General features: G+C 42.0%; 3 protein-coding genes across 5 annotated transcripts; 2 read left to right on the plus strand and 1 right to left on the minus strand.

Moving 5' to 3' along the window:
• The first annotated feature begins 175 nt into the window (after nt 1-175).
• Nucleotides 176-4,912, plus strand: telo2 (TEL2, telomere maintenance 2, homolog). Its single transcript, XM_079577550.1, has 21 exons — nt 176-309; nt 556-898; nt 976-1,253; nt 1,385-1,453; nt 1,530-1,677; nt 1,766-1,868; nt 1,943-2,011; nt 2,090-2,231; nt 2,366-2,502; nt 2,567-2,652; nt 2,720-2,824; nt 2,908-2,996; nt 3,077-3,168; nt 3,258-3,374; nt 3,459-3,530; nt 3,590-3,760; nt 3,831-3,922; nt 4,008-4,107; nt 4,181-4,245; nt 4,313-4,428; nt 4,522-4,912. Exons 2-21 carry the CDS (start codon nt 558-560, stop codon nt 4,641-4,643), a joined length of 2,514 nt encoding a protein of 837 aa, XP_079433676.1. The 5' UTR covers nt 176-309; nt 556-557; the 3' UTR covers nt 4,644-4,912.
• A 246-nt stretch (nt 4,913-5,158) lies between these two features.
• ift140 (intraflagellar transport 140 homolog (Chlamydomonas)) lies at nt 5,159-18,605 on the plus strand. Of its 3 annotated transcripts, XM_079576952.1 has the most exons (30): nt 5,161-5,208; nt 5,621-5,795; nt 5,865-6,086; nt 6,170-6,291; nt 6,374-6,504; nt 6,619-6,794; nt 6,870-6,964; nt 7,039-7,145; nt 7,233-7,372; nt 7,447-7,650; nt 7,713-7,785; nt 7,863-7,954; nt 8,024-8,151; nt 8,240-8,357; nt 8,428-8,549; nt 8,615-8,750; nt 8,823-8,954; nt 9,133-9,356; nt 15,087-15,264; nt 15,422-15,612; nt 15,685-15,780; nt 16,112-16,244; nt 16,309-16,452; nt 16,531-16,659; nt 16,746-16,928; nt 16,998-17,201; nt 17,277-17,489; nt 17,562-17,725; nt 17,810-17,951; nt 18,022-18,605. In XM_079576952.1, exons 2-30 carry the CDS (start codon nt 5,649-5,651, stop codon nt 18,217-18,219), a joined length of 4,344 nt encoding a protein of 1,447 aa, XP_079433078.1. In that variant the 5' UTR covers nt 5,161-5,208; nt 5,621-5,648; the 3' UTR covers nt 18,220-18,605. The 3 variants fall into 3 exon arrangements, with proteins under 3 accessions (XP_079433077.1, XP_079433078.1, XP_079433076.1); XM_079576951.1 differs by having other exon boundaries at nt 5,159-5,208; nt 5,605-5,795; nt 8,615-8,954; XM_079576950.1 differs by having other exon boundaries at nt 8,615-8,954.
• On the minus strand, nt 9,621-14,710 carry tmem204 (transmembrane protein 204). The gene is made up of 3 exons (XM_079576943.1): nt 13,429-14,710; nt 13,075-13,230; nt 9,621-11,086 (listed from the first exon to the last, which is right to left on the minus strand). Exons 1-3 carry the CDS (start codon nt 13,706-13,708, stop codon nt 10,848-10,850), a joined length of 675 nt encoding a protein of 224 aa, XP_079433069.1. The 5' UTR covers nt 13,709-14,710; the 3' UTR covers nt 9,621-10,847.
• Nucleotides 18,606-20,427: the final 1,822 nt, after the last annotated feature.

The following is a 20,427-nucleotide window of genomic DNA, read 5'->3' on the forward strand; positions in this document are numbered from 1 at the left end:
ATTATTATTAGTGAATAAGCCCCGTTAAACAACTATTGAGACAGTAATAAATGTGTTGTTACAGAAAATGTGTGTGTGTGTGTGTTCCTCACAGCTAAAGATTTGCGTTCTTGAATGCAGCCCAGTGAGCAGCCCTTTCCCGGAACCATAGTTTCTCTGAAGCCTCTACGGACATATTTTGGTGTAGCACAGACTTCGCAGTGGTATCTGGATCTATCAGGATTAGGAATACTTTGATATTTCTTTCAAATGTTCATCATATGTAGTGAACTTTGATGTAGCAACAGTGTCGGGTTTGAAGGAGCAGTGGTAAGAACACAGTCTATAATACTGAAGGTGCAAAAGAAAGATGTTGGTAACTTAACCTGACCTACTGAACTAAGACTGATGCATTAAATCATTATCCGTTAGGTTTTTCCAAGACATTAAAGTTGCATTTGAAATCTACATTTCAAATACCAGTATATATGAGGCATTCACATTATTATTATTATTAACAGGTCATTTCCGTCCATTACAATCTAATAAATGTTGCTCTTCCACCAGATGCTTTAGGGATGGAGTCGCTCACCACAAGCTCCGAGGTTCGTCTGTCAGTGGGCCAATGTTTTCGCACATTGAGCACATCCTCGGACCAAAATGACATTATTGATGCCCTTCAAGCTCTCGGCTTTCTCCTGGACACACGACTGAACAGCACAAACTCCCCAGGTCATCAGGAGGAGTTTAGGAGAAGTCACTACACTAGAACGCTCCAGTTTCTCATCAGTAACATCCAAGCGGACTGGCTTCACAAGCTGTCAGCAGTCCAGCGCACAGAGCTATGGGACAGTTTATTCCTTCAAGGTCCCCCAGAGCAAGCAATACTTGTCCTTATGGATGGGATTGGGCAAATAAAGTAAGTTTGTAAAAAAAAAAAGTATTTTAAGTATCCTTACCTTGTGTGGCTCACTATTCTTTGATGTCCTTTTCTAGCTCTAGCTCTAGCCTGGACCACTTGCTGAGCATCATTGAGAGGTTCCTTCAAAGTGGTCGGCTCACTGACCTACTGTGGTCCTACTGTGTGGGGACTGGTCCTCCTGATACGCAACAGTTCAGAGAGACGCTGCTTGGACGAATAGTGGCTCTTCCAGACCTCATGGCCAACAAGTTACAGCTCAACAACAAGCCATTGTTTCTTCCTCAGAATTATTATCCTCGTCTGGCAGGAGGGATGCTCACAGCCCTGGAAAGGACCTGTCAGGCACTAAAAGGTGTTTGTATGTTTGCTACGACAATAAGTATAATAGAGTAGCAATACCTTCCTTTACACAAGGGAATGATTATGTAACGCAGCATTGAAGAATTACTCCTTAATCTTGTTTGTTATGTATGTTTTTATCAGAAAGCACAGACTGCTCCCTGACATTTGCAGCTCAGATTCTTGGAAAAGTTTCTATCCAGGGCCACTCTGGCAAGTGTTTTTCCCGTTTTTAAACCTTCAACAAATTGATATTGTTAATTAACTATCTCCTATATCGGCATTGCAGGTCTAGTGATGGCAGTTCTGATTCCACGTTTGTCAAAACACACTCGCACTGACATGGTGTGGCAGAGGGTGTGCCGGAAGCTTTTCGAAAACGTGCCACAGCGCTGGTTAGAAAGCGCGCTGACTGGACTAGTGCAGGCTGTCAGTGGGTGAGACTTTTTTTTTTCCAACTTTGAACTCTTCTGGTTTTTAAATGATTGGTATTTAACTTCAACACGTTGTTGTTTTTTTTTACAGACCGGACGCTTTGGGAAGGATCATTGGAAATCTAGTTGTGTCAAATAAAAAGGCCCAATTTGTGATGACTCAAAAAATGTTGTTGTTACAATACAAATATGAGGTATGATTGCAAGCCTTTTTCTTTACGTTTCAAGATGATGTTATTGCTCTTTTGAAAAATGGCTTGTTTTTCAGACTCGGGTCTTGAGGGTTGTTTTGGGCTACCTTGCAGCAGACAGAGAGAGAAGACCACTGCTACTACAAGTGGGTCTTCAAGTGTTTCTCTCTAACATAAGTACTTTTTGTCTCTTACAATGTTTTGCTGTTTTTTTCTTTTTCTAGGTATTGCGCTCTATATGTCAAGCGTGGGCCAATCCAAGCGCAGTAAAACATACACCACTTGAACAGCAGATGTACATAAGCAGGGCACTCCTGCTCAGTGTTGGTCTGCTGAACGACTCTGAGCTGAAGGAGTTGCGTTCAGGTATGTATCATTAAAGGTTCATCATTTCAGGACAAGGACACGCAACATTCCCTGTTATGTAGGCTCTTTAAAAATGTTGTCTTGTGAATGCAACTCATTCGACGTGATGTTGCATAAATGTTATTGTTTGCCAGAGTTGCTTCAGTGTCTGCTGGGAGGCATGCAGGGCCACCTAGACAGCAGCGTGGTGAAGATCAGACACATAGGGATGGCGGTGGGCGAGTGCCTGAGCTCCCGCATGGACATCACTGGGACAAAACTCAAATTTGAGGTACAGCAAACTTGAGATAAAAGCAGGTCACCACCATGTCCGATTTCAACTGTGTTTTCTTTAGTATGATGCCGATGAGGACACACAGGAGCTCTTATCATTGATGACTCCTACAACAGAAGAGGACCCAGAGTCTGAACTTGATGCAAAGTAAGATTACAAGTTGAACTGTGTTTTAGAGGGTGCTGAGCAAAGATTTGAACGTTTCATTTTTCAGAGTTGATTCATCTGATGTGTGTCAAGACAAACCTCAGTGCGCAGCTTCCCAAAATAAATCCAGCTCACCAACCCCGGCCGCTAATCAGGACTCTGACTTGGATAGGTGAGTTGGATCTTTCTCTTTCTTAAAGGTGTACTTCCTGTTTGCATAAATGCGCACACTAAAAAAACAATACAATTCTGCAGTGACGATGAGCTCACTCCTTATGATATGTCTTGCGATCAAAAGTCGAGCCAGTCGTCCCCGCCTCGCTACTTACGAGACTGTCTAGAAAGTAAGTCCTTATAGAGGTGGCTAAATTTACAGTATCATAATGTTTTGTCCAACTCACCTTGTGACCTGTTATGTTATTAGTTTTTACTTCCTCCGATGACGCTGTGCGCATGGAGCTCGGTTTGAATGTGGCGGAGGGTTTGGTACGAAAGAATCCTTTTGCAACTAAGGAGGTATAATATTAAATCAGTGACTGTTTGACGTCAGCACCTGGGTTATTTTTGTTACAGCTCATTCTATTTAAAAACTTCTGCCATTTCAGATCAGTGTGCAAATGACCAAAGTGCTGCTTCACATTGAAAACAAATACAACATTGAGAACTTCCTCGCCCTCCGCCAGGCAGCCATGGTGGCACTCACTGTTACTGACTGTGTACCGGTATGGAATTTATTTTACTGCCATGTGTTAAAAGATGTTTTCTTCATTTGCATAATTTTCACACGGAATAATCTCCTCTAACAGGTGACGCAGTATTTGACTACAGAGTTTTATTCTTTGAACTACAGCCTTCGCCAGCGCCTTGATATTCTAGAGGTAAATATTGTTGAATTTGGTTGAATAAATAAAAACAATAACATGCCCTCCTCTTTCAGGTCCTTGCTTTGGCTGCTCAAGAACTTTCAAAACCACTCAGTAGCAAAGCAGAGTCCTGCATAACTGTGGCTCCCACCTCTGATCTGACTTCTTATCCTGGAGACAATCCTGTGCACTGGAGGCAAGTAGTGGAGAAGCGCATTCAAAGTAAGACCAAGCGCCTGAAAAAGGTAAATATGGACATTTAATTTACAGTCAAAATTAAGATCATCTTTTTAATGATTTCTTTTATGTTTTCAGGGATCCACTCAAGCACCTCCCAAAGCCACTGCAAACCGCTATGCCCCTGTTGCCGGACATTTCTTTTTCCCTCTACTTAGGAATTATGACGAGTTGGTTCTACATTTTACATTTTTAATATTGTTCATCTTCGAAACCGAAAGCACTTATTGGCTACTTCTTTTTTTTTTTTTACAGACCTAAAGTGACTTTTGATCTTCTGAGCAGTGATCACCTTGTGCTGGGCAGGTTGATCCACACATTAGGTCTTTTCATGCACCTCGCACTTAATGCTCCAGTAAGTGAGATCTAATTATTACTAACTTATTGATGTAAATCCTTTTATAATTATTGCATTAACAAAACCACAGATAGCAGCACAGATGGGATGTGCACTGATGGACTTTGTGTGGACAGTTCGTTATCACGCAGAGCAGTGAGTATTTTAGACAAGAGAAAACTTTGATGAAATCTGTTTGTGTAATCTGTATCGTCTGTTACAGTTCAGTGAGACGAGGCGTTCTCTTTGCAGTGTGCTCTGTGTTTTTGAGCATGCCCAGTCAAAACCTGTTGTTGGATCTTGGTGAACAGCTTTTTGAGACTAGAGCTTGGTTAGCAGGTAAACTTTTAGGGGAAATGTACAAAGGACCACTTGATATCACAAGTTTGTAGGGAAATAATATATAAATAATTGTTGTTTTTTTTCCCCCAGATGTGGCTGAAGGGGATGTCGATTCTGATTGCCGTAACTTGGCTGTACAGAGTTTGGTTCTTCTAGATAAAGGCCTTAAGAAACAGCTGCAGGATCCACAAGCTCTGAGCCTGGAGTCATAATGGAGTCAACTCCACACCAAATAACTGAAAAAAACTCTTTTGATTGGTTTGTTTCTCTTCAATGTAGTTTGGCCAGCCAGCCACTCCTGCTTTTTGTTTCTGTTCAAAAGATGTCTTTGTAAATAATAGGAAAACCGTGTACTCTGGCTGGCCAGGCTACTGCAATGAAAACTATTGTAGTTTGGGCTGACTGAAATATACACCTGACATTGTCTGTATATTCAATTGTAAATAAAACAAAAGTTTTTTTTTGTATGACGCACATTGTTTGATTATATTAGTGCTGGCAGAATCCTTGTACAACGATTCAACAAAAACCTTACAGTTGTTGTCACACAGTGTATTTTATTATCTGAACAACCGTGTGTTTTGTTGGGTTTGTTTGTTTTGGTTGAGCTGAAATTAAGTCAATTTAAAAAACTGAAGCGCTATCCAATGCGATCGTGGACTCGGAACCTACTCGGAATCTCTCGTTTATTTCCGTAGCCCCGCCCAGCAGTCAATGTTGTCAGGGGCAACAAGGAACGACGCTCTGCTGCTCACAGACAGCTAGCACAAGGCTGAGGTTTGTGTTTTGATAAATCGACTGATAAACCTAATAATGTTAAATTTCAATGCGCGAAATCAAAACAGAATACTGCGTGAGCAAAATTACACACTTTATTTTATGTGAAAAATACTTACTCATTTAGCGAACAGGGCAAGCTAACGGTCCAGCTAACGGTCTAGCTAGCCTGTATGTCAACCTTTAAACTGATTTTCAACAGCATCACATAACAGCAAACTGCGGTGAGCCTTTTTCTATTCAAAACTCTGTCATATAGAAACGCAACTATTGATGTACGACGTCGGATAAAAGTATTCATGCATCTTTCATTAACATGTATGATTTTTATATTTGTGACTGTGACTTGCCATAAGAATAATACACTCCTCTTAACCCTTATAATTTAAAACACAGACTTTTACATTTCCAGTTGGTGGTTTCTTCATGCCATTGGGGACATGGCTGTATATTTTGACCACCCTATTGATGCCCCTGAGAGCAGCGGTGCCCCTTCACAGCTAGCCTGGCACCCCATTGCACCCGTTCTGGCTGTGGCATCGAGTAGCCCCACGTCTGGAGGCACTGTAGACGTTTACAATCAAAAGGTACACACGCCTCTTTTATTTGCTACTGTTGAACAACTGTTGTTTTATTGTGTCTACTTTTCTTCTCAGGGTGACTTTGTTGACCGGTGTCATGTAGACAGGCCATCCCATCCCATTGTACTGCATTGGCATCCTATAAAGCCAGTGCTTGCTGTTGGCTGGGAGAATGGAGAAGTACTTTTGCTGTCATACCCCTCTGGTGACCAAGCAATCCTGCCCAGCACACACTCTGTCTCCTGCACTCTGCTCCAATGGAGTGGTTTTGGAAGCCGCTTAGTGACAGGGGATCAGGTAAGAGCTTGATATGAATCTCACTGGTTGTGGTACACAGAGCCTCTATTTACACACTGTACAACTAATTCATGCTCTTTAAGAATGGCGTTCTTGCTGTGTGGAACATTGATGCGAAGGGGAGACTACAAGGAAATCATCTAGTGAAGCATGAATATAAAAAAACATTAACATGCTGCATATTTAAACCAGCAACACCCGGCGAGTAAGTTTCAGCTGAAGTTATGAACATGTTATGTATAATGTAATATTTTGTTGTAAAACTAACTGTGCGACTCTGGGTCAAGTGATGTGGCAAAGCTTGCCCGAGCATCTGTAAGTGGAGATGAAAGTGCCTTGGACAAGTTTGGTTGGAATAAAGCACCTCTCAAGATAGGCCCTCAGGAAGAGCTTACTTTTTACATAAGCACCACACACGGTTTGTGTAATTCTTTATAATTCTGCCCTGAATTGGATCAAATTCAAGAGTAAAATTTTGAGGCATGTCACAACCTTAATATTTTACATTTGCTTTATTGTTTTATGTGTACAGGTACTGTCTATTTAGTGGATGAGCATGGTAAATCCAGTGAACTTCTGAGTGTGGAGGGAGCCATCAAACACCTGTACTACTTTGACAAAAGAGACGTCCTCGCTGTGGTCACAGAAACCATGGTTCTCTCGCAATACTCTTTAGGACCGCCTGGAAGAACCCAGGAACTCATGAAGGTTCAAGACAATATTTTTGTCTGTCATAATTGATTAATTTAATATTACTATGTTGACATTGTTCTTTCATAATAGGTCAAATTGAGTAGTAAGTCGAGGCTCATTAGCTACGTTACTTGGACTGACAATGGCCTTCTCATTACAACATCAAATGGAGACAACATGATTAGGTCAGCATAGACATTCCTCTTTAAATCCATTTATAAACTTGTTATTGAAATGATCTTGAATACTGTACTGACAGACTGTGGGATCTTGAACGAGAAGACAACTATGTGTTGTGCCTTGATGAGAATGTAGAGTTTGAGAAAGATGAGTCAGTCAACTGTGTCGCTTATTGTGCCGAAAAAGGTACAATTTTATTGATTTGACATTTTGTTTAATGTGATGATATCCATGCCTTAATATGAACTGCTTTTTTATTAATGAATTTTGCAGGAATATTGGCTGCAGGGACAAACTGTGGTCACATAGCAATGTGGAGAATGGCGGTGCAATCAGGCAAAAAGAAAGACAATACAATCCAATGGAAATTGCAAACTCCTACTCAAGTACAGGGCAGTGTCACGCAGCTTGAGGTAATTTCTTAGTTACATAGTTTTATTGTTGATTGTGTGCAGTGTTTTCATTTATAAGTGTACTCTTTTCCCAGTGGAGTTCCAGCCTAAACCTTTTAGCTGCCAACAATCACCACACTGTCCTGATCCTGTCTGAGCATGTGATGTCAGCCCACTTCAGCCAGCAGGTGGCAGCAGTGCAGCTTTCACCAGCTCAGCTCAGAATCACCCAGTTCAACCCTGAGGTGCACCTGGCTCTGCAGTCTGACCTGCACATCAGGGGCATCTGTGGTACAAAGGTAAATCTTATGGGATAGCATTTGTTGTTTCATAAATAAAATCATTTTATCCACTACAACAGGATTCAATAATCGTCTGGAATGGCAAGCAGATCACTGTGTATGAAATTTCAGGAACAGTCTTGCGTAATTCGGGTACAAAATTCAGCAGATTTGTATTTCATCTTCATCTTAAATATCAATTAATTAGTATGTATTTTATTCAATTGTAGGGTCATTTTCTTGTGACTCTCATGTGGTAGCAGTTCATGAAGAGAATCTTTACACTGTAGAGCCAAATAGAGTCCAGATTCGTACTCCACAGGTCAGTATGAATTACTGAAAAAATAACCCCACACGTTGTTTGCTAAACTTTACTTCTCTTTCTACTTAGGGCACGGTGAAGCAATTACTTACATTTTCAAAGGCAGAAGGAAATCCCACTCTGCTCAATGTGTGCCAATCCTATTTGGTGGTGGGCACAGACACGGCACACATAAGAGTATTTGATCTATCCCGAAGGTAATTGTCTGCATTGCATGGAGTATGCCATTTAAACCTGTAATGGTATAAAACCTGTAACAAATGTACTGTGTTTGTGTTTTTGTAGAGATGCCAAAGCTCACTCTAGTGCTAAGAACCTGGCAGAGTTGATTCCCAATCTGGGGGCCTTGAGTTCTGTGAAGTGTAATGCGAATGGCAGTCAAGTCAGCATCCTCATTACACGGGTACTTATAAATAATTGCCTGCTCCTGAATTGTCGTGAACCACAGACTGTGAGCTACTTTTTCTGTCAAGGTGAATGGGAAGCCAGACCATAAAGTGTACTTTTATGATGTTGAGATGGACACCATTACACACTTTGACTTCTTTAGTGGAAGACCTTCCAGTGGTTTCATGCCATCAGAAGAGAGTGAAAGGTGATCAGGTTTTGGATTGTTTTTACAGTTTGAATGTTTTTTCTTATTGTACCTTTGCATGTTAGGCAGCAGTTTGAAGGAACAGAGCTCAGTGGCCGCTGTCCCATTTCTCACTTCTGGGATGAGAGTGAACCTCGCCTGTTTGTCTGTGAGACTGTGCCAGTCGCTTCTGAAAGTTCATCCTACGCTCCTATGGATGCGGTAGGGAAGGTCGACATTACAATAGCTCTGTGCAAATGTGTCCTGAAATCAATGGAGGTGCTTGTGTTTCAGGTTGATGTGACTGTGGTGACGCTGTTTTGCACTCAGGAACATGGGCTTCTTTTACATGACTGCTACCTTAAACCGTCTGGCTTCCAGTCTCTCCTCGCTATGGATGTGCCATACTGTTATTTCATATGCAAGGTGAGGACCGCTAAAAGATTCTGTCAAGCAAGTCAATGAAATCTCCAAGAGGGGCAGTGTTTTTCTTTTTTTTGTGTCAATTTTTAATTTTAGTCTTGCAATGTATCTGTCATCTATTTCACTTGTTCTGGTGGATAACAGTTTTTTTTGTGTGTGTCATAATCTGAACTGTTTTCAGCCTGGGGAGCAGGATCCATCATGTCAGCCTGAAGCAGCAGCTACAGAACTTCAGCCTTCCAAAGGCCCATCCGCACCAAAGATAGTGTCTCGGCGAGCACTTAGAGACTTTGTGGGGTTGGAGAACTGTGAGAAGACCACCCGCGATGCAATGCTGAATTTTAGCTTTTACCTGACCATTGGTGACATGGATGAGGCCTTCAAGTCCATCAAACTAATCAAGAGGTAAACACTCATCACGTATTATAAGGTTGGGAGTTGAGTTGGAGTCTATAGACTTAAAGGTTTGCAGATCCACAGTTGGATCTTTTTCCATTTTAATGTCTTTAAATGTTATGGTTGGAGTGAACAGTGAGGCATGATTTCTTTCTTGATTCTAATAAAGTAAGTTTATGAAAAAAAAACCCAATCCTCAAACCAATACAAAAAGAATCACAAGATTAATGATTGTGCGTGTTTACAGTAAAGTAGCGTGTTATTAGATTGGTTTGTGTGTGTGTTCAAATGTGGATGCACCAATTTCCACAGTACATAAAGTACTCTTCACATTCCTGAACTGATTTACTTTGAGCCTTGACATTACACATACGAGAAACAATAACACAAACAAATAGGAAAGTGCCACATCCCACCGGCCGGATATTTTCCTGTGTGTTTAATGGTCTGATGACAGCTTTACTGAAGAACTCATTCATGGCTATTTTTGATGCTGGTGCTTTTCATAAGTCACCAGCATTGTGCCCACAGCAATGACTGCTTCCTGATCCTGTGTCTTTAGGGAGGTGTCTCTGTCATGTGGCCGTCTAAGCGTCAGTGTTGAAGTCATTCCATGTCACCATTTCTTTAGTCTAATTTTGAGTTTTCAAGTCCCAGGGTGGTTACCTTTTGGTCTCAAGGCGAGTGCTTTTTGATAGAGCCACTGTCACTTCATTGTCAAAGAACAGAGACACATTCAGAATTTCAATACTTCCTTTATGATCCAAGCATCGCCGTTCCTTTGTGTAATTTTGTCTGGGTAATGTGAAAGATCCACATTTAGCCTGGATACTTCAATAGAGCATACAACATTCTCAATAAAAACACATTTTCACACATTTATATTAACTTAATTTCACAGCATGTACCACCAACAGAGTTAATTTTATACTTTATGAAAGGAAAATTAAATTACTTAAGTTCATCTATAATGTATATAATACAATATATTGTCCATTAAACAAATAGTTGTCCTTTCTGAATGTGGTCAAATGAAACATGTCTATAAAATATATAACACATCTTTTACATATTTAGTAGATTCTTTTTTAGTATTTTTCCTAGTATAAATGGCTTTTTATGATTATCCATTGTGAGGTAATGTGGTATTTGACCCAATCTATTAATTGAGTATCTATAAAAACTCATACTAAAATGAAATGCATAAGTGGCCATTTTATTGAAAAGATTTGGTTTCAGCAATGTCAAGGTCCAGCTTGATCTTCTCCAGGCAAGTTAAAACTGGGAATGTGCAGTCCAAATGACATAATGTCTTATAGTTATCAGACAGGCAGATGTTTCTAAACTTATATAAATATGTTGTTTATGCGTGCGTTTTACTCTACTTTGTGCCTGAGCAGGAATATAATCCTATGTCCATTGAATAGCTGTGATATATGTAGATTGTTGTCACCCTGGCTGCGTCCATATGAACTGCAGTAAATGTTTAGCTAGTCCGCGCTAACATGGAGACTCCACATAGTCATTGTCCAGACGCGGATGGAAAGGAGATGTGAGCGAGCGGCTGATGATGATGACACTGGGACAGTCGTCACGGCGATGTAAAATGTTCCATATGAGCATGGCTGCAGCCAGTGTGGCCAGCAGACATGCAGCTATGTCCAGGTAGCAGGAGTAGGACAGGTGCGTGTACGGGCCAATCCTGTAGAAGGTGACCAGTCCAATCACAAGCACCAAACCTGTAAAACAGAGAGTTCAAAGCTCTTTAGATTCTTTATTTAGCGGGAGCGCGTGGGGCCTTTGTTACATGTTTCCTTCCAGAAAAGGGCTGTATAGATCTACAAAGTAAAAGTCAAATTTAGAAAGCTCCTTTCTGATGCTTTCTTTCCGGATTTCTTTGATTCACGCAGTGAGGAACACTGTGCGTGCCAGTGTTGAATGCTTCACTACATGCTGACTCTTTTTACTGCGCCCATGTATTATCAAGTATTAACATTTCAATATCAGTTTCAAGGGAAGGCAAGTTTATTTATGCCGTGCATTTGGTACACAAGGCAACTCAGTGAGTCAGTTTTTCTTGGTCATTAGTAAAACAAGTCATCCTGATTCCAGGGAGGTATAAATTTAGAGTGAATTAATGAGTGGAAATGGAGATGTGATGCACTAGGATATGAATCAGTCTGTTTCCTGGAGCCTTTCTGGAGGTCGGTTATATTTGTTTGTCTACCTTTACAGTCTGATGGCTGTCATTGTTCTACCGGAGGATGTGTATCATTGCATGTCGACTCTGCTCTGAGTGCAGTTCATGTTTAATCTCCTTGGCTCCTTATCCAAGAATATGAATAATCTCCTTTCCAACAGTGAGCCGGCCGGGCGTGCTGTGTGAACATTTCTATTTGGCACACACTTATCTCCCAAGGTTCCTTCCTCTTCTTCCTCTTTCCATCCTTCCTTCCTTCCCTTTTCTCCACACCCTGAGCATGGGGTTAATCTATAACTGGACATAAATTTATGAAACATTCTGAAAAGTCTCATGTTTTTTTCCCCCTTAAAAACCTGTGTGGCCTACACTTTTACTTGTGTTTATTGTCTTTTCCGAGTGCACACGTTGGTGCAGTTCAGAGTTTGATTGTTAAAGTAGAACCATTTTGGCTTAATGAATGAGAACATTCCTGGGAAGGGGAGATATTATCTTAAATCATTCATAAAGATAAAGCCCATTGGAGAATTCATGAGGAAGCAAAGACCTCCGATGTGAAAACATGATGTTTTACTTGTATCTAATGTTCTTCTGGTTGTTAGGATTCGTTTACAGTTAACTGATTAAGTGGTTTTAACTCCTTCGTCATTATTCAGCAGAAGAGTGTGCCCATTAAAGTTTCTTATCATAAGCTGCCGACAAAATGCTCATCTTATCAAGGTATTACAATCAAGTCCACAATGTTGAAACTAAATGTCTGGTGTGTTCTAGCAACAGTGACTTGATATAGTTGTTAGGATACACAGTCTTAATTAGATGGGTGTCTGTAATGAACCTCTGTTGGCTTCTTGTTCCTGACATTGGGTTGGGTGTGTTGACTCATATTGGAAACACTGCTCAAACTGAGTTCCCGAGATAAAAGCTGCACTGCGAGGTGAAGACTGTCTGATAAAGAAGAGATTCTTTACTTGCGGCTGATGGCGGACATTTTGTAAACACAGACATAAAAGCTGGGCCAGCTTATCAGAGCGGAGGCTTTCCCACCCTCATGCGTGTGTACCACAGTGACACACTGATACACAAATATGGCAGCGCACACAAACACACAGTCCCTGCAGAAACTGTCTTTCCCGTCTGAACCCCCTCCCCTTCTTTTCCTTCTTCTGCCTGGCCCTTTGCATAACAGGTAGTCACAGACATTTCCTTGTCCTGAGCAGGGATATCCTGGCGCCCGACAGTCGCACTGTGGCTCACTGCAGCACTGGCCCATGAATTTGGACTAAATTTAGACCTGGTGTAGACCTCTCAATATTGTGCCACACAGATACCAGTGGCAAAGATCCAAAGTAGAGCTAAACATGTTTCCTATAAAGTCACTGAGACGGCCCCTCTGACCTGACGCTGGAGGAAATACTTGTGTTGTATTTCCACATTTGCCTTTGAACACAAATCTCAGTATTGTTGACATTCTGAACTTCAAATGAGTGCCTGTGACGGCGCAGAATGAAATCAGAAGATAAAACTCACTTGCTAGTTGGAAGAGTGCAGCGATGGCCTCCTCCCACCACTGTGACTCCTGTGTGACGAAGGGCAGCTCCATCAGGCCGAGGAGGAAGATCAGCTGACCAGCCGTCAGAGCCATGGTGGCGATGAGGTTACAGGCTCGCATCATGTCAAACTGCACTGCAGACCAACGACAGAGGCAGCGTTAGGACCAAGCCTTTGCAACACATCTTATTACAATTTAGACCTTAGTGAAAGCACACATCAAAATGCAACACTGCCAACACTGTCAAACTGTTTGTTATTTTTAGATTTAATTTTAAAGGAGGTAATTGCATATGCAGCCATTTGTATTTATTTAAATTTGCTAAAACTTACATCGGACAGTACTGCGGGATTCTTGGTAGCCAGCAAAGTCCGAGCCCCATCCCAGCCCATCACACTGTCTGTGGGCTCCATGCTCTTTCCGTCCCTCTTGGAGTTCCTCTCTGTCCCTCTCCCCTCCTGCGGGACACATCTTCCACAGTCCCACGCTCCTCTTGCGGCCGTCCTCCAGGGCCTGCAGCACCCAGCTGGGCGTGAAGGCAGCCACATTGTTCAGGACCAAGGAGAGCAGGGCCACTGCCACCGCGGCTGCCACCAGCCTCTGCACTGCCATGGGACGCCGGGCACCTGCCACCGCTCGCTCTTGTCCCGCCTCAGACAGCAGCTCTTCAGGGGTCTCTTCTGAGGCCTCTTGGCCCCCTTCCACTGCACTCTCCTCCAGCTCCAGTGGCTTTGACGCTCTGCTCACACACAGATGGAAGGGATCGTGTTGTCTTGAAGTTTAGCTAAAGAACATCTCCATCCATGATCATTGAGGAGGAGGTACTGGCATGTCCTTATCCCTCTTCTTCAGACAGTGCAGCCGGCACACAGGGGTTTATCCAACAGTCAGCCTGGTCCATTCCAGTGGCTCGGGTTTGCTGCAGCTTCAGGTCTTGGTGCTTGATGGTGCTCTTTGATCCTCAGTCAATCCGTTGAAGTCAGAGCAGTGCTGATGTGGTCTGCATTTTCTGCCTTTTCAAGTAGTGATCTTTATGACGTCTTCTTCCAGTTGCTCCAGAGAACAGCTGTAAAACAACAAATAAAAAGTGGTGCCAGGAGTGAATGCTTCTAGGCTTGTCTCATAGCTGAAGGATCCCCTGCTGCCTGGAACAAAACATGCTGCTGTCCTCCTTCAGATTCAGCCCGCTCTGTCTGTAAATCCTTGAAATATGCAGGACTTGCATTCCATCACAGTGCCAGTCATCAGCGTGCAGCCAAACTTCTTGGTGACTTTAAAACGTATGTGTATGTGTCAGCGTGTTCGCGTGTCTGTGAGAATGTCCAAAGACCCCTCTCAGACGTCACGGTTGTGTATTCTTTTGTCTGGAGCCCAGGGGGCGTTTGCTGGAGTCCTCTCTCTCGTGTACAACAAACATATTGCAGCCTCAGTTCGCTCTGCTACAGGATGTGTTTCCTGAGAGGAAAGAGGATGGGAAGAGAGGCCAAATGTAGACCTGTTCCTTCTCTTGTCTTTCCTTTTGTGGCGCGCTAGATCTTGCCGCTTTGTTCGACAGGCTCTTCTTTCCAGCACAAACTATCTAACTTTAAAGTTTTCTGTGTCCAAATATGGAAATTGTTGAGGGGTTTGAGTATTTTTAACTGGCTTGTGCTTTTCATTTGACTTCGCCTTTATCTCCCTCTCTCTCGGCCCCTAAAGATTTGGGCTATTTCCTGTTGCCTGACTTTAATAAACACCCGCATCTGTATCAGCTAAAGTGAGGAGGAGGGGGCACAAATTCAGACCAGATGGCTCAGGAATCTTACATTTCCAAATCAAGTCAATGAGGCCGATTTACGTCAGCAAAGAGAGAACATTGAGTCACACATCCAGTTGTTCTCTATCCAGTTTGATCACTCCAACCTAATGACATCTGTGGGGAATTTAATTGTTCCTGTTGATAAAACAAAACAAAGTCAAACATGTGTCCCCCTTTCTCTTTCCCCTTCAGTACAGCGGTATGGGAAAATATGGCTCGAATGTGTGTAAAAACTCGCCGCCTGGATGTCGCACGAGTTTGCCTCGGGAATATGGGAAATCCCAGAGCCGCAAAAGCACTGAAGGAGGCTGAGCTTGAGCCAGAACCCGAAGCCAAAGTTGCAATGTTAGCCATTCAACTCGGCATGTTGGTAAGAAACGTCCAAACACCTCCATTTATTTAAGATCATTTAATTCCTATGTAGTACAGCTAAAAAAAGCATGTCCTCTTGCATTCCGCCATACCAGGGGACTTCCCGGACCAATAACAATTATCTTTCCCCCTCATCTTTTCCTGTCCCCTTACAGGAAGACGCTGAGAAGCTGTACAAGTCCTGCCAGCGCTATGACCTGCTCAACAACTTCTACCAAGCTTCAGGACAGTGGCTGAAAGCTTTAGAAACAGCAGACACACGTGATCGCATCCACCTGCGCACCACCTACTATAACTATGCCAAATACCTGGAGAGTGAAGGGAGTAAAGCCCAGGCAGTCGCTTTGTGAGTCACAAAATGCTGCTTGAACGGCAAATGATCCCCGTATAACGTTTGTGGTAATGTCATTCTTCACAGCTTTGAGAAATCAGACAGTCACAGAGTCGAAGTGCCAAGAATGCTTCAAGATGATACGCCGTCTCTAGAAATCTATGTTAACAAAATGAGAGACAAGTAAGTTTCAAGTTTTCAAGTCCAATGGGCCTTTTCTTCTCCCTACAAACCATCACCTAGTCTGGTAGCACTGGACAAACACTGAGAAAAAAGTCAATGTAGTATCTTTGAACAGTGAACAGTCTGAGCCCTTGACTTCTACTTATTTTGCCTCTTTCATCTGATTGCGGGACCCTCTTGTTCACCTAATAATATCATGATCTTATTATTTTTAGCGCCCTTGATAAATATATTTCTTTTACTTTTGTGTCCATGTAATAGAATATTTTGAAATCTTCACTTCTCGACAGTGTATTGGACCGATGTGTGATTAAAAGCGGATTAATTTCAGGGACATCTATAAATGGTGGGCTCAGTATCTGGAGAGCCAGTCAGACATGGACGCAGCTCTACAGTACTATGAACTAGCGCAGGACTACCTCTCCCTTGTTCGAGTCTTCTGCTACACGGGAAACATTCAGAAGGTAACAGCACTGTACTTTTATTATCTAACAATGCAATGACCAATACATTACTGTGACTTATCAGGCGTCTGAGATTGCCAATGACACGGGCGACAGGGCAGCTTCGTACCACCTGGCCAGGCACTATGAGGGACATGATGATATTAAACAGGCTGTTCACTTCTACACACGGGCTCAGGCGTACAACAATGCCATACGGCTTTGCAAGGTACCGTTCATTCCAAAACGTCTTCTTTTAAATTGTAATGAACTTAAAATTAAAAATCTTACTATTATACTTGAGCAGGAGAACGGTTTGGATGACCAGCTGATGAACCTGGCTCTCCTCAGTAACCCAGAGGATATGATGGAGGCTGCCTGTTATTATGAGGAGAGAGGCACCAATATGGATCGAGCTGTGGCTCTGTATCATAAGGTCTGCGTTGTTTTTTCTTGGTCCACAAGGAGGCACTGTTTAACTACATTTTCTCCCCAGCTCACTGTGCTTTATGTTCTTTGTAGGCTGGCTATGTGTCCAAAGCACTGGAGCTGGCCTTTGCCACTGAGCAGTTCTCTGCACTGCAGCTCATTGCAGAAGATCTAAATGAGGCCTCAGATCCCTCTCTCCTGGCCCGCTGCTCTGACTTCTTCATCACACATTCCCAGTTTGAAAAGGCTGTGGAGCTGCTGGTAGCAGCCAAGAAGGTAGTGGTGGGCATGTTGGTAGTATAATTTACAGTACAGGTAGTAATCATTGACCAATGATGTATACAGTATCACCAGGCACTAGAGCTGTGTGTGAACCACAACCTGGCCGTCACAGAGGAACTGGCAGAGAGAATGACTGTGTCTGAGTTAAAAGACATGTCTGAGGAGAATCGGAAGGAGCTGCTGGAAAGGATAGCAGACTGTTGCATGCGTCAGGGCAACTACCACTTAGCTGCTAAAAAGTATACACAAGCAGGCAACAAACTTAAGGTAATGCTTTTTTATGTACAACTGCACTCACAGACTGATTATTTAAAATAACAATGATGTTTTGTTTGGATACAGGCGATGAGGGCTCTTCTTAAATCAGGGGACACAGAGAAAATTGTATTTTTTGCCAATGTTTCTCGTCAGAAAGAACTTTTTATTTTGGCTGCAAACTATCTCCAGTCTCTGGACTGGCGGACAGACCCAGAGATTCTCAAAACTATAATTGGTTTCTACACTAAAGGCAGAGCACCAGAGCTACTAGCTGGCTTCTATGAGGCCTGTGCCCAGGTAACCCCTTTAATGCACAGTGCACTCGATTTGACACATAAATACTTAAAAATTCTCTTTTCTTTTGCTTAGGTGGAGATAGACGATTACCAGAATTATGAAAAAGCTCTGGATGCTTTGACTGAAGCTTATAAGTGCCTTTCTAAAGCTAAGGACACTTCTGGGAAACAGCAAGCAAAACTGACAGACATGCAGCATAAGATTGCTTTAATAAAGAAGTTTGTCCATGTGCGCAGGTAAAAAAAACAAAAAACAAAACCACACTATGTCTGGTTATTTCTTTAGAAAGTATGAATCTATTATTGGCTGTATATATACAGGTCATATGCAGACAACACTGAAGAGGCTGTGCGTGTGTGTGAGGCCTTGTTAGAGGAGCCTGACTTAGACCCGGCTGTGAGAGTCGGAGATGCTTTTGGCTTCCTGGTGGATCACTACTGTCAGCAGGGCCAATACCAAGTGGTATGTTTCTGATGAGTAATTCATTGAAGTTGCTTTGTTGTTTTCTTCATTGTCATATTTATTGTTGCAGGCCTACCGCAGGTTGGAAGAACTACAAAAGCTACTGCCATCCCAAAATCTAAGGTTCTACATCAGCCCGGCCAGTCTTGAGGCCCTGCAAAGAGAGATGGGTGTGATCCTGGATCACTCTGAGCAGAAGATGAACATGAAGAATGATGATGATGATGATGACGAGGTGGTGGAAGAGTTGAGCGAATCACATTCGTGACATGTGTTTTCATTTATTTGATATTTTCCACCATAGTCTAAAAAGCGATGTGTTGGCCGACTAGTATAAGGTGCAAATATGAGGCCTTTTGTAGGTTTTAAACGAAACAAGACCAGTGTGATCTACTCTACACATTGTTTTCCTGATGGATTTCTGTTTGTTAAATATAATAAGTCTAATTTAATTTCAAGGACATTTTGTTGTTATCTTATTTTAGTTTTTTCTAGAGCTGTTAGCAGGGAGACCGGTACAAACTGACTAAGACCAATGTTGCCTTATCTGTTACAAAAGAATGAAATCACTGTAAATACCAAAGCTTTTGTATTGTAAGTTATAAGTGAAAATACATTCCTCCATTTCTCACATTTTATCAAGAAAAGTTGTATTTTGTACGTGTATAGAAAAAATAACTTGTTTAAACATGAATAAATCTTTTTGAAGTACAGTATTCTGCCTATGGCCCATGTGTTCATGACAGTGACCAAGGGCTCAGTTGGGAATGACTAAAATCTACAAAACTGTATCGTAGAAACACCGTGTTTCACAGTTTGGAGTTTTGGTTCACAGCAAGAAAGAAAGAGCGGTCCCTTTTCAGTTTCCATTTAGTTTTTGGCATCTCAAGGAAATTGTGATCTGCTGACCTGAGGGAGCAGGAGTGAAGGGCTGCAGCAGGTCAGACCGATACTGTGGAGCGAGGACACGAGGGCATCTAAGAACAATCTTAAAATCAACACAAGTGGACATAAAGTCAGTGCAGGGGATATAAAATCAGCCCAACGTGCTCATGCTTTATGATACTAAAAAAGATGAGCAGTTGCCTTTTTAACTAGCTTTAGCCGAGTAGTTATTGTGCATGAAACATGGATTAAAAGCTCTGTTATGGTGGCGCAGCGGTTAAGGCTCATGCTTCACAGCAAGAACGTCCCAAGTTCAATTCCCAGACCAGGCCTTTCTGTGTGGAGTTTGCATGTTCTCCCCTAGTCTGCGCAGGTTTCTTTCGGGTACTCCAGTTACCCCCACCCCAAAAAACATGCACAATAGACCAGGATGAATGAGGGTGCGCCTGAGAGTGTGAGACAATGGATGGAAATTATCCCAGGGCTACAATCCAGTGTGCCGTGTTTACATGCATGAGACCGATGTGTGCTCATTAACATGCACCGTCCCGAATAAATAAATACAGTTATGGAACACACAGGAATCCTAGAAATCTTTGTGGTTTAAAAAACATCCCTCCAGAGCTAATTAGAAGTAGAAGTAATTAGAATTTATAATAATTTCAGGTGGAAAACATTAAAAAAAGGGTTAATTATGTAAATTGGACACTTACACTTCAAAATACTGTCTCAAACCACTTTACGACCCCAAATGTTCCGCGACCCCCACTTTGGGAACCACTGATCTACATAACAATATTCATCTCTGCATAATCAGAATATCAAATGCACATTTTCATATCACTATTCTACACTCAAGGACTGGGTCAGTGTTTAAACAAGTACCCCCTTTGTAGGGGTACATGGAATATTCTTTATAATTTATTCATAAGATCATCAACTCACTGGACTCGGCTACAGAGTGTGATCAATTTGCAATCCAGCAACAGGTATTTGATGTTTAGGTAAAATACTACTGACAGACATGACAGTTTGAGAAAGCACCTCACCTTGGATTGACATTAGATACAAGTTTTGTGAAATTTAAGCCTCATCTTTCCCGTAAAGCGCCTGAGGGATTAACTGCTGTGTTCAGAGTTACACATTTATGTGACGCATCCTCAGTGGTCGTCAGAGGCGAGTAGAAAGGTGGTGAGTAAAGTTACATTTACTCAAGTACATGTGACCTACTAGAGCAACTAATTGTAATTGTAGTTTTATCATTTGACACTTTTTACTTTTACTTGAGTAAAATTATAATGACGTATCTGCACTCTTACTTGAGTTTAAAAAAAACTAAAAAAAACCTTGTTCCACAGTGAGTAAAGCAAAAGCTTCATGTTGACACAAAATATTTTTGTAGATCTTTCTTTCTTCATTTTATGTTTTGTTTCTCCTAATTTATGTCACAGCTGACTCATAAATGAGACTTTTAAGCTCAGTTACTCAGTATTACAGTAGCATTTTCCCAGCTACATTTACTTTACTTGCTTGAGTAAATATTTTTCTTCTTATAAAATGAGTAACGTGAAGTAAAGTTCCTCCTCGTTGC

This window comes from Gobius niger, assembly GCF_951799975.1.
Source record: "Gobius niger genome assembly, chromosome: 19".
NCBI lineage: Eukaryota > Metazoa > Chordata > Actinopteri > Gobiiformes > Gobiidae > Gobius > Gobius niger.